A 23419-nucleotide genomic window follows, 5' to 3' on the forward strand; every position below is an offset into this window, starting at 1 on the left:
CATTTTGGAGTCAACAAAGAGTCCAAGATCCCTTTCTGCCACTGCTGCTGAGAAGGTCATCTCCCAGCCTATAGGTGTGCTGGTGATTCCTTCCCCCTAGGTACAGCACCTTGCACTTGTCCTTGTTGAACTGCATGGTAGATACTTTTACGAAAGGAGAGTTTCAGAGGTTTTCTTTTTGTATATCGCTATCTCATCAGCACCTCGGAAGCACTCTAATAATTCTTTGTATTCCCTTTTTCTTTTTAACTTCATATAATTCCCTTTTTTTCTCTTCTCTAAACTGCTGTAGTTGTATGCGTTTAAGTAGGTATCCAGGCTGGCACTGAGCGATTGCTGCCACTTTGAAAAGCATACCTTCTGAGATGGGCTTTTGGACCATGCTGAATCAGCTTCTGGACAGAGAAGGAACAGGCAGGAGTTTTGAACTTAATGTGCATTTCAACAATTCTGTGGAGCCAGTGCCAAGAGACTGGCACCACCTGAATATTATATTACCAGTAACCTAATCTGTAATTGTTTTTCTTAAAAAAGAAGACTGTTATGGTTTCACTTCCCATTATTTTCTCTTGGTCTTAGTAAGGGTGCCTGATGAATCAATCAGCCTTTACTAATTATTCGTATGCAACTTTATCTTTTCTACTGCAGGTAAATGCTGAAAGAACTAGTGCTAGAAAGCCAGATTATGTTAAAAGTTCCATCTTGGTCAGGCATTTGTATTGAACAGGTTGCAGTTGGAAGATACATTTCTGGGATAATACTACAGTACATACTTGTTAGCAGCAACATATTTGCAGTTGGGGCAGTGTTACTCCCAAGTACAAGTGGCTACTAAAGGGAATGTGATCTGGCAAACAGAAGCCTGTTTTTTATATGTAAGCAGTATGCATTATTTTCATCCTTTGTAAATCAGTTTTAAACTAGAGAAGAAAAGATTCGGGTGGTTGTAGAGGTGGGGGTGGAGGAGTTGATATCAGTCTTCAAATACCTGAAGGAAGATGATAAAGAGGATGGAGATAGACTTTCCTCTGTGGCTGTAGGGGACATGAGTAGGTCCAATGACCTCAAACTGCAGCAGATGAAATTTAGGTTGAAGATTAAGGAGAACTCTCTGATTATGAGGACGGTCAAGCATTGAAACAGGTTACCTAGAAAAGTTATGGAATCTGCATCCCTGGAAATTTTCAAGAGCAGGTTAGACTGTTATTACCAATTTAAAAGTGATCAGAGCCACTATAGATCCATTAGCCTGACCTCAATAGTATACAAGGCTTCAGCATAAAAGTTGAAGGAAAGAATCATTACATAAATGGAAGATATAATAAAATATAACAGGGTGTTACTTTTTATCAAAGGTAGATCTTGCCAGCTTAACATATAAGATGACTGATTTTCTAGACAATAGGAATGCATCTTTTTCTGCATTTTAGTAAAGCACTTAATTTCCCACGTGGCATCTTATTTTTAGTTAAGATGGAGATGTTGGAACTACTACAGGAGTTATAAGAGAAGATGAAGACAAGTAGTTTGGAAAGGAAAAGCATGGGACTGGAGGGAAATTACTAGTGGAATGGCTTGAATATTGGTGTGGTGGCCAGTCTTCTTTTAATATTTCCATTAGTGATACTGACATGAAAAGTAAGAGTTTGAATGAAAGTTGATAGGTATCATCAATGCAGAGGAGGATCAGCGTATCCTATAGGAAGAAATGAATTACTTTGAGGGTTAAAGGAACAGAAATGGAATGAAGTCTAATAGTCATAGTGCAAGAGCATGGTCTTTTATTTAGGCACTTATGACAGGAATTTATGTTATTGGGTGGAAATTCAGTGAAAATGAAAGAAGAGAAGAGAGAACTGGGTTTGTGACCACGTCATATTGGTGGTATGAGCCACCAAGGTGATGTGGTCATGGAAAAAGCAAATATAATTGTGGTCACATCCCGCTTGGTGGCTTGGCTCATGTGGTATTGGCAGTTATTGGCTCCTGTTTTTATGGTTTCATAGCTAGGAAGCTAATCCCTGTACCTTCCTGTGTGGCTACCAGGAATTCCTAGAAGTCTATCAGATACAAAAATAAAGAAATATGGGCAGGTGACCTTCCCCTCACCATCTGAGATCGTCCCTCTCTGATGGAAGATCTCTTCCTCTAATGCTCTTAGAGGCATCATTTTGGGCATCCACTGGATGATCCCAGCCTATTATCATCAGCTTCCACTCTTTTGCTGTGGCCCACCTCTATGTTGTTAATACGAACCACCTGGGGTAAACTAGGATCAAGTGTTCCCTTTTTCCAGGATTTGCCCCATTCACACTGACATTCTCCAGTCCCTATGTTCTCAGATGGGGCCTTTTTCTCTAGAGGGCCCTTTCTCCCTGGGCAATCCTTTAAGGTGCCAGACTGGGGCTGCGCTGGCCGCCACATCCCCTGGAGCTTCCTCGCTGCCTGTCCCCTCACTCCTGGGGTTGTCTGTCCCCAGTATGGGGGCAACAGGTAAGAAAAATCTGTCAGGTGGTGTCTGGGCCAGCTTGCTCTCTGCCCCACTCCAGTCATCACTGCCGTTCATCCTGGTACCAGCAAGGAGGCCTGGCTCTCGGGGGCTGAGAGAAAGGGGGTGAGTGGGGAACTCCCCCCTGAGATTCCCACATTCTTCTACAATAATACTATGATGTACCAAGCAAGGCATCTCTACAAGAGGTAGGAAATATTAATGTAATTGTACAAGGAACTGGTGAGATCTCATTTGGAATACCATGTACAATTTTGGTCAGTCGTGTTCAAAAATGAAAAATTCAAAATGGAACAGGTCCGGACAAATGCCAGTAGGATGATCAAGGGAATGGAGAATTTACTGTACACAAGGAGACTACATGCATGTTTGTATCACAGCAGCAGTGTATCCTGGCTGAACTGTTTCCAAGCACAAGGAGACTACATGCATGTTTGTATCACAGCAGCAGTGTATCCTGGCTGAACTGTTTCCAAGCACTTATGACTCACCTGCACTCCCATGCATGCTCCAAATCCAGAAGAACACCAATGAAGCCACCCCATGGTCATCCCTAGAGGTTGCTCTTGAGCACCTTGGAAACTGAAGTTTTAAGAGAAGCATAAAAGGGATACTCTGGATTATCTTCACCAGCACATGGCCAGGGTGGAATATGTACGAGGGCATAAGTGGGTTGGGTTTACCTGGGAATTGTTGAACTAAGACACAACACTACCACACCATAGACATGCCAAAAAAAGGGCATGGCTTGCTCAGCCCAGCAAAATGAAGCCTAAGTGAGGATGAGATTACTCTACAATGCATCTGGCATAAGCACCTTGGGGATGGGGAGAACTATTCAGCCATAGCACAATATTGGAACAAAACCAAATGAGTACTAATGGTAAAAGAAAAAATGTAGACTGGGAATTAGGTTTCTAACCCTCAGATGAGTAACATTTTGAAACAGCCATCTACTACGAGTAGTGGGGACAAATAATATATTTAGTTTAAGATGGAACTTGATACGTTTATGACTGGATCATATGAAATGGTTGCTGAAACAATAGGGAACTGGACTCAAAGGCTCAGGACTTGCTTTCATTCCTATTTTTCTAAGTGAAGAGGTTATGCCCACTGTTCTGAAAATATGAAAAGTCTAGTGTTGTTTACTTGCCTATTTTGAAAGCTTTTTTTTTAACCGTCATTTTAAATCTCTATATTAACATAGTTTAGCAGCATGGTTATTCTTTATACTTTTGGCAGTATTATTCTGTTCCTCAAAAACTGATCAAAATACAGTGTCATAAATTGGATATGTTGAATACAGTATACTAGGAAAAATAGAAGAAAACCCAAACTCAATGGGCTCCTATACACGTTCAGGGAGGCTGCTCCGACATACTGTAATTACAGCACATCGGAGAAGACTTGATTAATCAGGTCTGTTCGAGTGTGGTAATTACTGTGCTCCAGCAGACTCCAGAACAGGGGCAGACAAAATACAGCCTGTGGGCCAGATCTGACCTGCCAGGCCATTCTATCCGGCCCACAGGCCCCCTAAAAAATTTACTAAATTAATATTTATTCGCCCCCAACTGCTTGTCAAAGCTGACAGGAGCCAGGGGTAGCAGGACCCAGAGGGAGCCCTCAGCAGACTTGCAGGCTTGAGCAACTCAGCCCTGCCCAACCCCCGAGCCCTGCTCTAGTACCTGGTGGCTGTTCTTCCTGGCTGCATCACCAGACTGCACCTTGCTGGTACAGGAGGGAGAGGGGAGTGTGTGTATGTGTATGCAGGCTCAGAGGCAGTGCGTGTGTGTGCGTGCACAGGCTCAGGGGCAGTGTGTGTGTGCATGCAGGCTTGGGGGAACACCAGAACAACACTAGTGAGGCCACCCCATGGTCATCCCTAGAGGCTGCTCTTGAGTGCCTTGTAAACTGAAGTTTCAAGAGAAGCATAAAAGGGATACTCTGGATCATCTTCACCAGCACATGGCCAGGGTGGAATATGTGTGAGGGCATATGTGGGTTGGGTTTACTTGGGAATTGTTGGACCAAGACATAACACAACCACAGCATAGACGTGCCGAAAAAAAGGCATGGCTTGTTCAGCCTAGCTCGGGGGCAGAGTGTATGTATGTGCGTGTACAAGCTTGGGGAGGGGAGAAGGGGGAGGGGAGTGTGTGTGTGTGTGTGTGTGTGTGTGTGTGTGTGTGTGTTCATAGGGTGAGTCTCACATGCACCCACACCCCTCTTTGCACTGCCATACACAAACCCCAGCCACCCTCCTCCCACACACAACCCCCCACAGGCCCCACATATCCACACACACCCCACATGCTCCCTCATTCCATATACCCACAGCCCCCCACAAACCTATACCCACCTCCTACAATATACAAGAGTAAGACATTCATAGATTCATAGATGTTAGGTTCGGAAGGGACCTCAGTAGATCATTGAGTCCGACCCCCTGCATAAGCAGGAAAGAGTGCTGGGTCTAGATAACCCCAGCTAGATACTCATCTAACCTCCTCTTGAAGACCCCCAGGGTAGGGGAGAGCACCACCTCCCTTGGAAGCCCGTTCCAGACCTTGGCCACTCGAACTGTGAAGAAGTTCTTCCTAATGTCCAGTCTAAATCTGCTCTCTGCTAGCTTGTGGCCATTGTTTCTTGTAACCCCCAGGGGCGCCTTGGTGAATAAAACCTCACCAATTCCCTTCTGTGCCCCCGTGATGAACTTAAAGGCAGCCACAAGGTCGCCTCTCAACCTTCTCTTGCGGAGGCTGAAAAGGTCCAGTTTCTCTAGTCTCTCCTCATAGGGCTTGGTCTGCAGGCCCTTAACCATACGAGTGGCCCTTCTCTGGACCCTCTCCAGGTTATCCGCATCCTTCTTGAAGTGTGGCGCCCAGAATTGCACGCAGTACTCCAACTGTGGTCTGACCAGCACCTGATAGAGGGGAAGTATCACCTCCCTGGACCTATTCGTCATGCATCTGCTGATGCACGATAAAGTGCCACTGGCTTTTTTGATGGCTTCATCACACTGCCGACTCAAACATTATTTTAAGGTATTGTGCAATCACTTCTATGTACACTAATCAAACATGTGTATCAAGACAAAAATATTGGCAGGGGCAGGGGGAGGGACTTATGGTGGCAAAGGTCAGAGGTTAGGGGGTGGGACTTCTGGTCACAAGATGGCAACCAGAGGGAGGGGCACCCGTCAAGGGGTGGGGCCACATGGCACTCAACAGCTTGCCATAACTTGGTAAGTGGCCCTCAGCCCAAAACAATTGCCGGCTCCTGCTCCAGAGTCCCATGCATCAGTGTCCCCATGCTGAAAAATGGTGGCTGGGCATTTTAAAGTTCATTCAATGAGCTTTAGTCAAAGTGCCCTGCCACCATTTTTCATTGCGGGGACACTGACACACATGACACTGCAGGTTCTTTTAATTAGCGCCGCTGCCAGAGCGGCGCTAAGTAAAGCACCTTACCACTCCCCCACCCCGCCCAGAGCATGTCTGTAAACATCCAATGACACTATTAATTTTAAATTCTCAGAGGTTCAGTTTTAATTTTTAATCTATCCTTAAAATGGATTGCAATCTGGGATAAGTAGATGTAATTAATACAATCTTGTAACTTTGCATATGTGCTGGAAGGGAATTCAGCATTAGAAAAAGAGCAAGCAGTTCTTAGTTGTATAAACAGAGTTATTGAATGTAAATTTGCACTTAGTAATGGATGAATGAGGCAACACATGAAGTATAGTGCATTGTCTTCTTGCTTTAGTGTAAAAATGACATTGTGGAAATATACAGGTAGTTTGTTAGAGGACCAGCAGACTCATTCAAGACTAGTAGGTTTTAGTTCTCGGAAATGACAACAGAATAGGTCTGTATTTGTTTCCATCTGTGGGAGTAAACCTGTAGAAAGAACCTTTAAGGGGGACTGTGTAGAGAGGAATGTGGCCACATTGGACTTTCCCCTTCTCCAAAGCTTGCTCACATCTGCAAAAGATCCATGTGGCTAATAGGCTGCTTAGAAAGTAGGGCATGGCCAGGGAACAGCTGCACTAAGCAACTTGTTCCCCTAGAGGAATTTCAAAAGTTGTAGAGAAAAAAATGTGTAAAGTTAATACTGTTTTAATTCCTCTGAATACCCTTATTTTCCAACTATATAAGGATCACCAAGTATTAATGCAGATTGGGTAACCAGTGTCAGTAGGACTACCAGTTTGGCTGTGTTGGTATGGGAGAAGAAGACAAAAGGAAGCATAAGTAGAATGGCCCTTGTAACAGGCAGCTGAGATCTTCAGGAGTGTAGTACCCTTTAGCTTTCTAGGGTTGCCTATAGACATTCATTTTTACTGGTAAGGAATGCTCTGAAATTCTTACCAGGAGAAAAATAGTCCAGGAGCTGGAGCATGCATGTGTTCTAGCCCATTAGCTGGAAAGCTACATAGGTGAGCTCTCCATTCAGGGGGCACTAGAGGGTACCCCTGGGGCCACCCTTGTCCTAAGGGGAGCCTTATTTGATAGCCTGGGAAGGAGGCAGACTATCATTAGGCAGTCCCCCAGAATTTAAAATTTCTTTTTGTACAGTCCAGACACAGGATGATTTAAAGCTAGAAATGTAGGGAAGCAGGGCCAGAGACGACTTCCCCTACCTGGCTCCCTGGCTTTTGAATTGCTGTGTGTGCTGCCCCCTGGGCTTTGAACCAGAATGGAATTAGTTTCCCCAGCCCTGGTTTCCTTCCCCTGAGAGCCCTACCCCACCACCCAGCTGTGTGGTAGAGGTGGCACTTAAAGCTCGGGGTCTGGGAACTGGGCTTGGGGCAGCCTCCCTGAGCCCAATTCCCAGTCTTCACAATCTGCCCTGTACCTCTGTTGCCCAGCCGGGCAACAAGGGGAAGCCAGAAGGAGCTGACAACCTCCCTCCCCTGTCCCCCCCAAACCTCTTCCCCAAACCAAGGACTGCCCAGTTTGGAGAAGAGGCAGGGAGCAGTGGCTGCTGCTCCCCTCCTCTCTGAGACCAGTCTAGGAGGGGAGAGGAGCAGCAGGGCAGAGCCCCTGCCTGTGTCTCAGACTGGGAATTCCAGTGTGAGAACTGAGCTGGGGACTTGTGGTACTGCTTCTGATACCTGAGGGCTGAGCAGACTAAGAAGCCCCCTGCCCACTTTTCACATCAGAAACTCTAGTGTGTGAGCTGCCAACAAGGAGAAGCTTGTGGTTGCTCCTCCCAGGCATCAGGTCAGGTTGGAGGGGTGGGAGCAGCTACCCCACTCCTCTAGACTGCGTGACCCTGGTCTTCAGAAGGCACTGGAGCCTTTTCCTATTGCTTGACTCCTGATAATAGGGAGAATTAAGCCTCTGGAAAGTGTACAAACAGTCTTTCTCTTGGGAGCTACTTCTGGCTGGTTGGATTTGGGTTATTTTTTTTCCTCAGAACTGCCATTTTTGGTCTGGGAGAAACAACATGAGTGTTTGTACATTTGTGGTTTCTACTGGGTGAATGTTAATTCTCCTAGTAGAAACATAACACATGCAGGTGGCCTATATCTGTGAATGTTTCAGTGTTCCAGTCCCTCAGCCCCCAGCTGCTAGTCAGATGAAATTGGGAAGAGGATACTGAGAAAAAAGCGGAATAGACAAACCTTTTTTTACATATATAGAGAACATAGGTATTAAGCGGAATATCATTGAGTCGCTCATGTTTTTTTGACAGGCATAGACAAGACAGATGCTAAATTAGTATTAAAATTAGGGAAGCTAAGTATCAGAACAGGGAGCCTTGAAGAGGAGCTGAACATCGAGGAAAGAGTTTTAATACAGGAAGAACTGTGAAGTGAAGCAATAAGAACACACTATATAAATAGTTTGGAAAAAGCTTGGAAGAAAAAAATATTGTGAGGAAGCTTACTTAGTCAAAAGGGAAATATATCTAGACACATTTCCCAGTCTCTTTGAGCCTCAAATTGCACTTGTTTTTTCTAAGTTAAGATATTTACCAAAAACATTTATGCATTGAGGACTCTAGAAAAATACAGGAAATGCAGTATGAACATGTAACTTATATATTAATACTTTATTTGTCTTTGTGTGTATGGATTTGATGGCAAAAAAGGAAGAGGCCCCAAGGGCTCCTTAACATGCAATTAATATTTTGGCCAAAAAAGCAGCAGATTGTTTCAGTATGCGTACACGTTATGACATCATATTCCAGTAAAATTATAATGAACAGAAATTTTGTTTGTCTCTGTGGCAAACCAAAATGAGTTTTGTAATTGTCAGCAGACCCTGGTGATTTATTTAATTATAGTGGCGCCCGCTCACACCAACTTAGTTAGGGGTCTGTCAGCATTTCTATTATGAACCCCTATTTTCAGGGGTTTATAACTATCCATAAACAGTTGTTTATTGCTTAAACTTGGCATTCAAGGTAACAGGCACAGAGCAAATTTCCAGTTTCAGGTTGTCCTTCTTAAATAGTACCAGTGGAGCCAGCTAAAAGGCAAATACTCTTGTATGTGGGGCTCTCTGATTCTGTAAGGCTGAGAGAAAATAAAGACCACAAACAGGTGTTCATTTCTAGTGGTGGAAATTTTTCAGAAATTTTGCCAGGAGGAGGAATGTATAGGAATTGAGCCTGCAGCCCCCTCTTCCCTGATGCTCTTGTCTTCATCAGACCAGAATAATTCAGTCCCCCTTGTCCCCAGGGAGTAATGGAAAAGTAATGGGAAAGTAATGGGAAAAGACCCCTCAGTTTGGGGAAGGTACTGGGAGCAGCCTCCAACCTTCCACTCCCAGTCTCCCAGAGTGGAGTAGAAGGAAAACTGAGCAAAGTCCCCAGCCCATTCCCCAAATTGAGCAGTCCCTGCTCTGGGGAAGAGGTGGAGAATATTGTCTTATTTCTCCATACTGTCTCCCCTCCCTGGGCCAGATGGGGGGAAGAATACAGGTTACAAGAGAGTTTCTATCACAAGGGAGATCTTACAGGTGGCAGCCTGAAATCTTTCTCCCTGAGTGGGCATGTATTCTGCTGGAGAAATGAATGAATGCTGATACGTACCTGGTTTCTATTCGAAGAAACAACACCTATATGTGGACAAATCAGAATATCTGCTTTTGTGTCTTTTATTACATGCAGTTTATAGGCCTTATGTTCTAGTTGTCTTTTTTGTTATTGAGAGTCCCTTGCAGTCACAGTTATCAAGGGACAGTATCATTGTAAGAATGGTTGAGTCAGACATAGGTAACATGCAAATTACTATTCAGGTTGCTGTGTCTATATAGTCACTAAATGTGCAGAACCATTCATTGCAGGAGCCGTTCTGCTGCTGTTGAAGAAGAAATCTATGTTTTCCACACTTTTGCATACTGCTGGACTTTGTTAATGGTCATTTTGTAATAGTATGCGACTAGTTTTAAGGCAGAAGGTGCCTGTAATGGAATTTCTCCAGCTGGTGGGTGTGCCTTCTACACAGCGAGAGAACTTGTGGGGTAGAACTTGCCATATGTAGCAGAACATTTGGTTTAAAATGCCAGGTTACAGGCCAATTAAACTCTCTAGATCTTCTTACAGATCTCAAACCTCCCAGTTACTTATGCTGTAAGCCAAGGTCTTCCCTTGATGTGTACAGTTCCTAATTACACAAAAAGTTTAATATTAGGACATCATCAAGGAGACAAAGGTGGAAAAGAGTCTTTATATAATAGTATGTGTGTCTGCTTCAGAAAGACCTTCCGCTCTAATCTAATTCATTTCTAAATATAGAACTTCATATGTTTAGTACTAAATCTTGCTTTGTTACTAGAAGCCCCCACTTGTTTATATTCTATTCACTTGTTATTTTGTAGTTTGCATGGGTTTATCTGCTTGCTATACACCTACTTTGTATTGTCTGGGGGTTTGATTATGGCTCATTTCACACAAAATGAAAACTGTGACTGAGATGCAGAAAAGTACTTAAGTACTTCTGTTTGTTTGTTTGTTTTACATTTAGCTAGTTGAAAGTTTCTGTAAATCCACAGATTGTGTGTAATGATTTGCATCGTTACTCTCTGAAGACTGCCTGCCTGCTTTGCTTTGCGACTGAAGCAGATCAATGAAGACTCGGCAAATATTTGTAGAACTGTAGCTTGGAAACTTTTGTGATAGAAAATGTTGCACCTTATTGCACTTTTTTGCACTTTATCACTTTGTGTTAGAAAATGTTGTTACTTTATTGTGGTAATCCAACTTCCCTCCCACCCTCAAATTGTAGTTATTGTTTTTAGTCCTTTCTGGCACAGTTACTCAAACTTGAAGTGCTGGAGAATCTTACTGGTCAACAAATAGAGTTGGAGAGCTAGAACCTCTCTCAGGGCAGCCTCTTAATCTTTTGTTGCACTGTTCATTTTATAATGCTCCTTGATTTACAACAAGCATTACATTGTGTCTTCAGATGTTAGCGTCATTATTATCTTGGGGGCTCTGATTAAACCAGTTTTTCCTGCTCCCTAGTCTCATTCTCCTCTCTCTTCCCACACTCTGCTATGCCATGCAGATGCCAGGATTCTAGCAGTTGTATTCCACTCTGAGCAGTTCAGGTGTTGCTTTACATGTTTCTGGCAGTGTTTATGCTATCTGTCCTCTGCTTGAGACCAGGCAGACAAAAAGGGTTGAAACCAAATCATGCAAAAGTCTAATTACTCTGCCAAAGCCAGAGAGCTTCGTGAGCCTGTAGAGCCACAGGCTAAGTGAGTTTCGCTTTTCCTTATTACCTTATACAGCAAAACCTTTGTTATCTCGCACCCATGGGGGATGGGGGGGTGCCAGATAAAATATGCTGGTCAATTGAGAGGCCCAAACAGGTGTCTTTGCCGCCTGTCGCTGCCCCTCCCGCTGCATCACCGCCCCTCCCGTGGACCCCAAGGAACAGGAAGGTGGGCCCCGCGCAGCCTGCTATGCCCTGGGCCGTGGGGGCTCGGCGAACCCAGAAGTGCCACAGTGAGCACGTCAGGTTTTGCTTTTACCTTACAAGCCAATATGCCGGTTAATAGAGCATGCTGGCTTATAAGGTGCCAGTTAAGGCAGCTTTTACTGTAAATAACTTCATAAGTACACCTTTTTTTGAAAGACGATGTTTTGTAGGACCTAAGTTTGTAAAGTGGACTACGGTTCATATGCTCCTCTGTTGCGTGGTATGAAAATGAAAGCCTATTCATTTTATATAAAATGGGTCACCATCCCTGCATAGCTGCCAGCTGCTATGCCACAGTAACTCTTGTTTCAAAAGAAATGTGCAAAGAAGTGAGGATTGCCTGGTGCTGGTGTGAAAACTTAGAAAAATTGCTGCTCTGTATGGCAGGTTCCCTTCTACAAATGGCAGAATTTATCAGTGTTATGTTGGTCCTCACTTCATACAGACACCATTTAATCACTTACAGCATGTACAGATGTTCAGTCTCCCAGGATAGACTCTGCTGGGGACTGTTTTAACCCTGGTTGTTCCCAGGTTATTTTTTTCCTGGAGCAACCATTTTTATTCTGGGAGAAAAAGTTTGAGCATCTATATACTGGTGGCTTCTCCTGGGTCTGCAGTGACTCTTCCAGGAGAAACTGAATGTCTGTAGAAAGCCATAGGCAGAGCCCAGATTGGAGAGCCAGTGATAGAAAATACTGCTTTAATTGACATGCACGCAGCATGTAGATGGTGACTGAATGTGTGGGATACGGTCTTATATTCTCCACTGATCTTCAGCCACTGTAATAGTTGCTCACCTTGCATAGATAACATGCACTATGTTTTTTTTTATCAGAAATCCACTTCATGGTTTCTAAGGCCGTAACAATGTCAGATCAAATTATGTATCTGCTGAATAAAAGAAGTTAAACTAAAATAAGTTTCCATGTAACTTTTAACGTTAATGTTAGCTTCAAATGGTGAAATTCTACCGTAAACTTCAGTAATTAGGCTATCATGTACCATCCTTATTCAGGCAAAATTCACAAAAAAGCTAATGGGTATAACTAGCTCTTGGCCCTCGGTAGCTAGGTGTGTTAATGCTTCACTTAACAAACAAAACCATTCAACATTAAATGTGTCATAATCTATGGGGCAGTGAAATAAACCATTGATCAGTGGTTCCTAAACTTTTGATGCCTGGGGCATACTTTTTTTCTGTATTAAAAATGGCAGCACAAATTTACTCTTACATCTGAAAAGCTATACATTTATATATTTTCAAAACATGAAACACATTCCATTTCCCTGCTAGAAGAAATTGTACCAATGCTGAGATATACTGTTTAAAAAAGATAACTCCATGTTTTTTTCTGAATTTCATGGCACCCGAGTTGAAAATAACTGAGATAGATTGAAATTCAGGAAAAAATATGGAAGGGGGGGGCCTTGAGGCCAAAAAAGTTGAGAATCGCTGATCTAGCTGGAGCCACTTAAGAGTAACTTAAGTATACTGTGCCCTGCTCTTTCCACTGTCTCTTCTTCTCCCAGCCCCTGGTTTGTACCTTAGGGGGCAAGGGCAGCTCCTGCTGCTGAGGCTGCTCCTTCAGGGTCTCTCACACTGACCATTACATCAACTATTCAAACATTTTATATACTTGGTAAACATATCGCTTCTAATATATACATTTTTTTCATGAAAGAATGTGCAGTGTTAGAAGATCCACTGTCTGAGGATTAAAACCCTGGAACATTCAACATGAGGCAATTCACAATTGTCTATAAAAAAAAACAAACAAGTGAACAACCATATTACTAGCTATTTTTTGCTTTCCATTAAAGGCTAGGAGTTAATTATCTTCATCTAATTAGCTGAATCAGGTTTTCTAGTTCAAGGAAAAAATGCCTCCCTCTCTATAGACACTGAAGATCTACCCATCCGTTTATTTAGCTACTTAGATTCTTGTGTTAGCAGTCTTCGCAATATGGCACCTTTCAATGCCAAAAATAGCAACATCCTCTCTCTTTTTTCCATTCTTGCTAAAGGAGGGAAGCGGGTTGTTTTAGTTACTTTACTATAGAACACGTAAGTGTGGGATTTAACGGTATGAATAAAAATATCACTGTGGAAAAGTTTGGGTTATGATAGTCACTTGAGTCAGAATATTTAACTTCTTTACCTTAGTTTTCCCCTGCTGTCTTCTAGGACATATTCAGACAAACCCTGTAATCTACCTACAGTAGTGGCTGTTATTTCTATTTATAGTACTTTAGAAATACTCAGGCATTATGATAAGGGAGGAGAGGTTTTTTTTCCATAGTGTGCTAGAAGCTCTGATTTGAGCTCCAAAAAAAAGGATGCAGGCACTCTATCCAAAAACTTCTCTGCATCCTAATTCCAAACTTCTTCCTACAATAACTAGTTTCTTTGCCCTCCCTGCAATTTCAGTTACAAATATGCTCAATACCAAATCTCCCTTCTTAGTCTTTTGTCTGGGTCTCTGGTTCTCTTTGCAGCCTCTCCAGCAGCTGCTGCTACCCAGGAACATTTCTGAGCCCTTACTGAAGAGAACTTGGCCTCCTTCTTCTTCCATATCTCTTTCTTGTGAGGGAAAGGAGCCACTTTTAGATAGCCCAGGACTTTTCCAGTATAATTTGCACAGGAGTCTCCAACTCTTACCAGCCTCAACAACTACTATTCCCAGCATTCCTCTGGGATGACGCTGGAAATAGGTTAGCACTGGATGCTTGACTTGCCTTAAAAGGAGAGTTACAAGGCCATGTTAGCGATCTCGAGATGACAAGTTTGAGTTACAGGCAAGATTGTTAGAGGCTCACAAGACGGCATCATATGTTTGGATCTTTGTCCTATGCTGCGACTCAAAAGTCATATTGTCTATCATAGTTACTACTGTATCTTAAATAAAATTCACATTCAGTTTTCATAAATTATATTGTTCATTTTTTACTCATAGCAATGTATTAACCTATTCATGACTTCTTCCTAGGTATCACTGCCCAGTGCCTAAAATTTTCTATGTCCAGTTGACTGTTGGCAACAGTGAGTTTTTTGGTGAAGGAAAGACTCGTCAAGCTGCTAGACACAATGCTGCAATGAAGGCCCTTCAAGCTCTCCAGAATGAACCTATCCCAGAAAAATTACCTCAGGTTCGTGGTTAAAAACGTACTGAGGCTAATTTTCAAACTTGGGTACCAAATCCCACATTTGGATTCTTGCATCATAGAGTAAGGTTGTAGAAAAATAACAATTCAGTGCATTTTCAGTTATCGGGTTTTTTTTTAAACATCCATGTTTCTCTGCATTGTTTGCACATATATATTTAACATTTTTTTGAAACTAGAACAGGCTCTAATTTCAATTTGTAAATGAAAACTATTTTAAATTCAAGTGATGAAAAAAACAAGGTTCTTTTTATATTACAAAACATTAATAAAATAATAAAGTTATCTGGAAGCTGAGAGGGGAAGGGAAATATGTGGAATCATAGTAATTGGAAGAAAAGGTGTAGCTTGTGGGTGGAAATACTGAAGGCCAAATTACCTCAACTCTAAAAATACGGATAAGCACAAGGGGTATGGTAACATGGTTCTTTATAAAACTAGTTACAGCTTACTTTTTAGTTTTCAATTTTTATAGTGATGAATTCACTTGGATGTAATTATAACTAAGCTGCAGACCAATACTGAAGGCAACCAAATATAGATATAAGAATATATTTATTTCAACAGCCCAATGCTGAAGGAAGTGGTATGAAGCAAGGAATCGAACAGACTAAAATTCTAATTGCCAAGAGCAAGTATTTCATTTGGAAACTAAAGCAGCTACATAGAAAGGATATGTGATCACCTCTGGAAAGTACAGAAAAGGCCCATTTAATTTGTGGCCTCACTGAAATATTTAATTAATTCTTGAATTATTAATAATACTAATATTAATAATAATATTATTGAATGTGCTTTACAGATTAAATCAGTCTCTGTCTTAACAAGTTACTACTTATTCTAATACATTTCAGAATATCAGCAAGGTTGCCAAATAGTGACTTGTATTTTTGTTGTGCTTGTGCTTTAGGAACCTGACTGAGCTCACTAAATTACTTTGTACAGACCACTGAACAGCTGTCAGATGGGTTTAGGTTTTTTGGCCTGTTGGTCCCTCAGTGGATCATTAGTTTCCTTCAGTGTTGTAATGGTCAAAGCTTTCATAACTTTAAAAATGAAAATATTCCTACATATTTTAAAGAATATCTAAGCAACCCCTCCCCCCCATCTCACAAGTAACTTTGGAAATGAAAATCTCTATAGCAACAACATTGCTAAGGAATTAAACAAGTATCCTTAGAAGATAAAGGAAGCTCTCCTTGCACTCTTTTTTTGCCCAATCCTATCAAGAGCCTGTATAGAGCAATAATCTAAAAAGCTTACCCACAGTTTATTGTTTGATTTCTTTTGAGGTGCCATTTAAGACCAGAGAGAATTTTCTGTATCAAAAAGGACAATTGTGCTGCTTATATTCCTTTTACTACTCCAGTACCATACCTTAGTAGTCTTCCTTATGATCAAAGGAGAGTCTGAAACCCCCCCCTTTCATTCTGCCATCATTCCTTTTCCAAATCCAGTTAAAAAGAATAGTTAGAAATCTTAAAAAAAAAAAAAAAAAGGAAGATGTGCTCGACAGAATGATCTTGAGTTAGGTTTATTTCTTCCTTTTCTCATCTCTTCCAAAGAAATAGTTGTGCAAAGACTTACCTTCAGAAGCCTAGGTTGTAAAGTTGAATTAGTGAGCAACATTTCTTAGTTCAGTGCATTTTTGGGTTTTGTTAATATTAATATATTTGTAAGAGGGGTCCTTAACTTCCAGATGCCTGTTGTCAAGGACAGGAAGACTTCACTTATGTTACACTTGTGGTTAACATATTTTAGTTACTGACATTTTTAGTCCCACACAGTAAACTGCTAAGAACTAAGTCTATATACCAGTAATAATAGGTAGTAATGGAAAATAAATTACATAAATAATATGGGTAGATCTGTTTAGATGTTAATTTCTTCATAGTCTATTCGTGTAAATCTTAGAAAAATGTTTAACCTAACAGCAGTAAGAACCTGATCTGTCTGCCTCTTGATATGAGGTTAGAACAGGTCCCTTAGGATGTCCAGGCTTCAAGCAGGAGAAAAGCTATTCTGTGACAACTCCAAAAATCTTTAATTTTGGTCTAATTCTCCTCATTTGTTTCCTGCCCAGATCTGATTTACTATAATAACTTCATCCTTTTCTTCACCACCTTCCACAAATTGGATAGTTAAACTTATGAAATCCCTAGTTAGCCAGGAGAAACATAAACAGGAAGGGACACATTTTGAGAAAGACGGGTTCCTCTTTGGGAATCCAGATTGAGCCATATTAGGATTGTGGGCACAAATTAGGTGCTTGGAGATGTGGCTGCACAGACTTTTTACTTTTAGGCAATAAAATTTCAGCTGCTTAGATAGAAGGGGGAGCTTAGGGGGTCCCAAAATTCACCTTAGCCCCCCCCGTAGCCACCCCTCCCAGCATCACCCCTGTCAAGCCCCCCGCTTCCTCCCTGGGCTGCTGCTTCCTGCCCCACACAGCTGAGTCCGCTCTGCTCTCACCTGCAGAGGCGCAGTGCTCCCAGTCTGGCCAAATAAGTATGTTTGGCCAGAAGACATATAGCGCAGCTGCCAGGAAAAGGCTGGTGCCGCCCTGTGCTTGGATGATTCCAAAGAATTGTCTTAACCTAACTGACTACATGAGTTGAGAGAGATAAAGGAAACTACTCCCCTACCCCCAAATATGAGTTATGGAGACAGTATTGTGAAATGAGAACTGAGTGATGCCTTAGTGAGGTATCGAGATTTAAGGAAAAGGCGGCTGGACTGATCTCGGTCAGGAGTCTAGCATGTGTTTGTGTTCAATTCTGCTTTGTTACAAGCCTCCTGTCTCACCCTGAGCAATGTTCTCTGTTCCTCATTTGAAAAATATGATCAGTAGTTCTTTCCTTGGAGTGTAACGCGGGCACATAGTGTGTGGACACGTGAACACTTGGGTTGCTGACAGATGTGTGCTGGGGGGAGGGTGGGGGGGAACACAGCACTTTACTGGAAGAGGCATCGCATCAGTTTCACCCGAGTCCTCAGTGTCTGTGTAGCTTGCGCACTTCAGCAGCACTTTTTGGTGCTTTTATCTCAGATCTTAAATAAAAGTGCCAAAAAGCCCCGCTGAAGCGCGTGAGCTATACAGATGCTGGGCGAGCTGGGTCAAACTGATGCAGTGTGTCTTTTGTGCATGTCCTGCGCTCAGTGCAGGGGCACAGTGAGCTGAAAGTAAAGCGCTGTTTGTTTGGTTTTTTTCCATGTCTGTAAGCAGCCTTGGAGTTCTTTTAGAAGGGGAATGTTTCAAAAGGGCAGCAGCTGGTACATTTTCATTATAGTATGTGAGTGAGCTGAAAATGATTCAAATGAAGGAAACTTGCTCCAACTTTAACACTCCTTCATCCAGGGTTACAGTGGGAGACAGTTTGCTCCATTTCAGTCATTCTCAGCTTGCTCATATCTAACAGCTAAAACATAGCAGCTGCTGCCCTCTTGAAACTTCCCCTTTTGAAAGGGTTCCAAGTATTTGTGTGTCCACGCTATACATTAATAATTGTAACATGCTCAGATGGGAAATTCTCCCCCCTCCCCTCCCTAGTTACATACTGTCTCCATTTTAGAGCTAAGTTTTTGTGGCCATGTGAATGGCCACTCTCATTTTAGAAGTAACATTGATACTACTTGCAATTTGGTGAATACTATACTCCTATAGCAGTGTTTCTCAACCTTATTAGACTCTAGGAAAATGCCAGATCTTTACTTTTACTCAATTTTTGACTACGGAGAAATAATAGAGCAATTCTTCTGTTGCAAAAAAAAATCAACCCCAGAAAGATTACAGCGCGTCCAAGTGTTTTTGACACTATAGATTCCTATTTGAAATCTGCGGGTTTATCTTGTGAACCATGTGTTGGTGTTGGCACACTAATATTGTGCAGCACTCTATGGCAGTGGCGTAACTAAGGCAGGGTGACTGGCGCAGGCACCCTGGGTGCTTACTTGGGGTAGGTAGAGTGGAAAAAAAAGAGTGCTACCACAGTTGTGTGATCGTGGCAATAGTAGCAACAGGAAGTCACTGCTGCCTCTACGTGTGGCAGCTGTCTTGGGTGCCCAGCTGTGTCACCATGACTGCTTTGCATTACAAACCGTTACAAAGATCTCACTGCACCGAAGGGTCTTTTGGTATCTTTGTTGAGAATTACTGTCTTAGAGACTTCTTGCATCATCTTCACAATAGGATATACTTCCAGATCGTATAAATTAAATGCCAGGGACACCCCCCCCCCCCCACACACACACATTCCTGTGGTATTTGAGCATCTGAATTGTAATGTTGGCCTAGAATATAGATTTTCTTAGATGGGTACCAAATATTTCTCTGTATGGAGCACAATAAATAGGGTCACTTTTTGGTCTTCATAAGCTGGTGATGGTTTAATAAAGATTTCTCTATACTTTCAGTTTATGATAGTATTATTTAATATGCTAGGCACAAAATCTTCTATACATATTAAAGCACTGAAGATAAACTTTATGGGCTTGATATTACATTTTGTAAGTGTGGGTAAAGCACTAAGTTATCAGCAGAAAGAAGTTGGAGAACGTAGGGGTATCTGAACCTGCATTAATGAAAGAATTGCTGTGTAGTTGCCAAATACCGTGCCAACTAGCAGAAGAAATGCTTAAAAAAGGAATGGAGAGCAAAGAGGTGCAGTACTGTGACATGGTCACATTTAAACTAGTGAGTCTTTAGACATTCCAATAATCTGTCCATAACCATCGATTCAATCACTTTATCTTAATAAGTTTAGAAAAGGTGTTTGATGAATGAGGCTTGGGACTGACTGTTGTTCAGTACAAAGGACAATACCTAATAATTTACTTGAACTGCATCCATAACTGTGCTTTGTATTGTGTAGCATGAAAAAATATTCCTGGATTCAGAAATGTTAAAGCAGTCATTGTGAGCATGTAGTCCAACACAAGCCATAGAATTTTACCTAGTAATTCTAACATCAAGCAAAAAGCTTTGGCTTAAGCTAGAGTATATCTAAAGAGACTAGAAAGGCTCTGCTTAAAAACTTCAAGTGATATAGAGTCCATCACATCCAAAGGTAAGTTGTACCAGTGTTTTACTATTGTCACTGTAAAAAACATATATATTGCATCTTGTTTACAGTCTGAATTTGTCTACCTTCAGTTTTCATCCCTTAGATCTTGCTAGCCTTTCTCTGGTAGATTAATGAGAAATTAATCCTTGTTGTCTGCCACTCCAGCAATTTTTGTATCATCTGCAGACTTTACAAGCAATGATTTTGTGTTTTCTTTCAGTTCATTTGTAAATATATTGAATAGCATTGACAGAGTCAAAGCCTGTGTCAGAAAATAAAATGAATGTTTTTTACTCTTTGTAGGCATTTGTTTTTTGACTGTTTGAAGGGTAAATCAAAGCTTTCTATGCCTGTCCATTTTAGGTGTTTGCTGCCATTAGATTTGGATCACACTTTTTATTAAACTTAAAGTATAAATTGTTTTTAAAGGGTTAATAAGTTATTACTATATTTTATAGTCCTTGTGAAGAACCTGACAGTTCTCTGTATCAGTTTTACAACTATAGTATACTTTTAGACTTTTGATGGTTGTGCTTCTGGCTAAAGAGTTAAATCAGTCTTAGTTATCTGTTTGGTAGGAGCCCCAGCTGCTGGCAGTCTGGTAAATTAGGTAGTAATTTCCTTGAAATTTATGACCTCCAGTCTAGAGTCGAAAGTCTGGCTTGAACTCGCAGGTAAGGGGAAGATCCAAGGTTGAAAACTTTAAGGACCTTTTAGTTCTTAGACAAACAGCTTGAAAGTACTGGTAGTTAAAAGCTGAAGTAAAGATATAACATGCCTTGATTTGTAGAGACAGGAATGCTTGTAGGGTCCAAAAATTGAACGCCTGTTCAGATAGGCAACAGCAGTTAGTAGGCGGTTATAAGAGCAAGTTTCACTGTGGAAGCCTCACGGAAGCCTAAGGCATTTCACAAACATGAAACTTTTTTTTCAAATCACTAAATAATTGTAACTAGAATTTTTGAAATACAGAAAAATATTATATCACTTTAAGCAAACTAAGAAATTTGCTGTTTATAATATTATTTTAGGGAAAATACAGTCAGTAGACTTAAAGAGGCATTAAAAGAAATCATATTCATCTTACTTCTTTAAGGTAAGAATTTTAACATAATTTATGTTTTTTTCATGATCCAGAATGGAGAGGGAGGAAAAGAAACAGAAGAAGATAAAGACGCAAACAAATCCGAGATCAGTGTAGTGTTTGAAATTGCTTTGAAGCGCAACATACCGGTCAGTTTTGAGGTAAGTATTCTATATTCCGTTGTTTGTTATCTTTGGAGCATTTGTAAAAGCATAACAAGCAACAACTAAAACCCAGATGTCTGAAGGCATTTATTGTGCCATAGCATAGAAAATTTCCTCAGATATATTTCATCATCTTGGAGTAGAAATTTCAATTGGTTACCACCAATTAGGGGGAAAAATCTCTCTCTCAAATGGAGGCAGGTATTATGTCTTCTACTGGGAGATTCTGCCAGACATTCAGATACTGTGAAAGATCTCATAGAGACATTTTGTATTATATGCACCATTTTCAAAGAGTTATCTCCTTCCTTCTCCCCCTTCTTTTTTTACTGCTTTCCTATTTCTCCTCATCTCCAAATTGTTAAATCTATGAATCTGCTTTTAACATATTTATCTACCTTAAGTAGCAGTAAAGTAATTCCATACAAATCAGTATGCTATAAACTATACAGGGAGGGGTGGTAATGACTTCTGTGGAACTACTTCAGCAGGAGGATTTTTTTATACAAGTTGACAACGATTGTATGTGGCTATTAGGATTTGCCTAATCTCCAGTAAAAAAAAAAATGCTTATATTTTATGTGTTTATATAGCAGCGGATACTAGTCTAAACTGAACTTTAAAACTTGTCTTGTTTTTATTACTGTGTCTCATATATTTGCACCAAGTAACTTCTGTGTATGGCTAGAGATATTTTAAATAATTTTCTCTGTTTTAGTGCTTTTGAAAATATGCCTGAATATTAGAATGTCATATTTGATTTGGTGTCATGTATTATAAAATTTTACCGGTGTGGGCTTGGTATGGCTGCATCACTTTCCTCTGGAAGTGATATACAGTCCATTCAAGAAAAAAACCTGTGTGTATGCCTCTTATAACATATGGAGAACACTGGCATTGACTAGAGCCAGGTAACCTCCAGGGACATAGTAGGATCACAGGATTGCCTACTGGGTCCAAGCATGGTCCGTTAGTTCAGCAGAGTGCCTCCAGATGCTTCAGAAGGTATAAGGAACTCCACAGTAGGTATTTTTGGGGGTAATCTGCTCCTTATTAAGGTTTAATCTTAGCTCTAATAAAGAGAAATTATTTAAACTTTGTTATTTAAAATAATTAATGGCATTAACGATTATTGTATATATTGTATACCCATGTGTATGTTTATATATCCATATAAGTGCTCAATCTCTTTTTTGAATCTTGTTAAATTGTTGATACCAAAGCCAAAATCTAATTACCTGTGAGTGGAAAAAGTGTTTTCTTTTACAAGTTTTGAATTTGCTAACTTTCAGTTGTATCCAATACCATCTTGTTCTTTTGTTATGAGACAAGCAGAATAGAAACAGTTCTACTATCTGTATACCATTTAAGTGTACATTTTTCACATGCCTTGTATTCATCACCTAATGTCAACAGTCCCTGCCTTTTTCATTTCTCAGTGTGAGAGTTTTTCTGTGCCCCAGTCATCACAATACTAATAACTTTTAATTGTCTCTTAATGCTCCATATTTAGGTCCTGATCCCTGAGGTATTTTTATCACATGGTTAGTCTCAGATACTACTATTGCCAAGATGTTAAATGGCAGTATTATTTTATTTAAGTAGGATTATTTATTTGTTTGTTTATGTAAGTAGGATTTTCTTTAAGAACTGTTTACTCCAGGCACGTATCAAGCATTCATTACCTGTGTAATGTAATAGCTGTAAAATAGTCAGCCTTTTCTGTATCTTTCAAACCTTTAGTAAATAAAAAAGCAGGACAGTGTTATATAAATGAGCAAATAGTTTAAAAAATGTAATGTTTGCAATAAACAGAATTACATAATTTCTGGAGCATAAAGAGAGTATGTAATGCAAGTCAGGGGCCAAGTCCTGCCCTATGATGTCAGTGGGATCACATGGGTGTAACTGAGGGCACAATTTGGCCCTAGCTGTTTGGCCAAGAGAGATTACACAAACACAAGATCTGTACTTGGACTGCCTGATGAAATCAAGATAGGCTTTTCATAAAACTTGTTGAATGCTCTCTGTGTATTAAACAACAGATTAAAAACATCTTAAAGTACCAAAGTCTGATAGGGGGAAAACTATACTCCAGTCCTGAACTGGGGTGCGCTCACCTTAGCTATGCAGGTCTCCCAGGACAGCTTTCCCCCACAGAGCAAGATTGTTCTTTCATAGCAGCTTTCAGCTTTTGCCAGACTGTCAGACACAGAATCATAGAAAATTAGGGTTGGAAGGAACCTCAGGAGGTCATCTAGTACAACCCCCTGCCCAAAGCAGGGCCATCGCCAGCTAGATCATCCCAGCCAAGGCTTTGTCAAACCAGGCCATAAAAACCTCCAAGGGTAGAGATTCCACAACCTCTCTGGATAACCTGTTCCAGTGCTTCACCACCCTCTTAGTGAGAGTTTTTCCTAATATACAACCTAAACCTCTCTTGCTGCAACTTGAGACCATTGCTCCTTATTCTGTCATCTGCCACCA

The 23419-nt window shown here is 41.0% G+C and overlaps 1 protein-coding gene across 4 annotated transcripts in view; it reads left to right on the forward strand.

Annotated features, from left to right (window-relative positions):
- STAU2 (staufen double-stranded RNA binding protein 2) overlaps positions 1–23419 on the forward strand; it is a 255299-nt gene that overhangs the window by 65564 nt on the left and 166316 nt on the right. For all 4 annotated transcript variants that reach the window (XM_059723969.1, XM_059723970.1, XM_059723971.1 and 1 more), the window contains exons 6-7: positions 14447–14606; positions 20822–20929. In XM_059723969.1, coding sequence (XP_059579952.1) covers positions 14447–14606; positions 20822–20929 — 268 coding nt within the window. The remainder of the gene's footprint in view (positions 1–14446; positions 14607–20821; positions 20930–23419) is intronic.

Source organism: Alligator mississippiensis, chromosome 3, assembly GCF_030867095.1.
Source record: "Alligator mississippiensis isolate rAllMis1 chromosome 3, rAllMis1, whole genome shotgun sequence".
NCBI lineage: Eukaryota > Metazoa > Chordata > Crocodylia > Alligatoridae > Alligator > Alligator mississippiensis.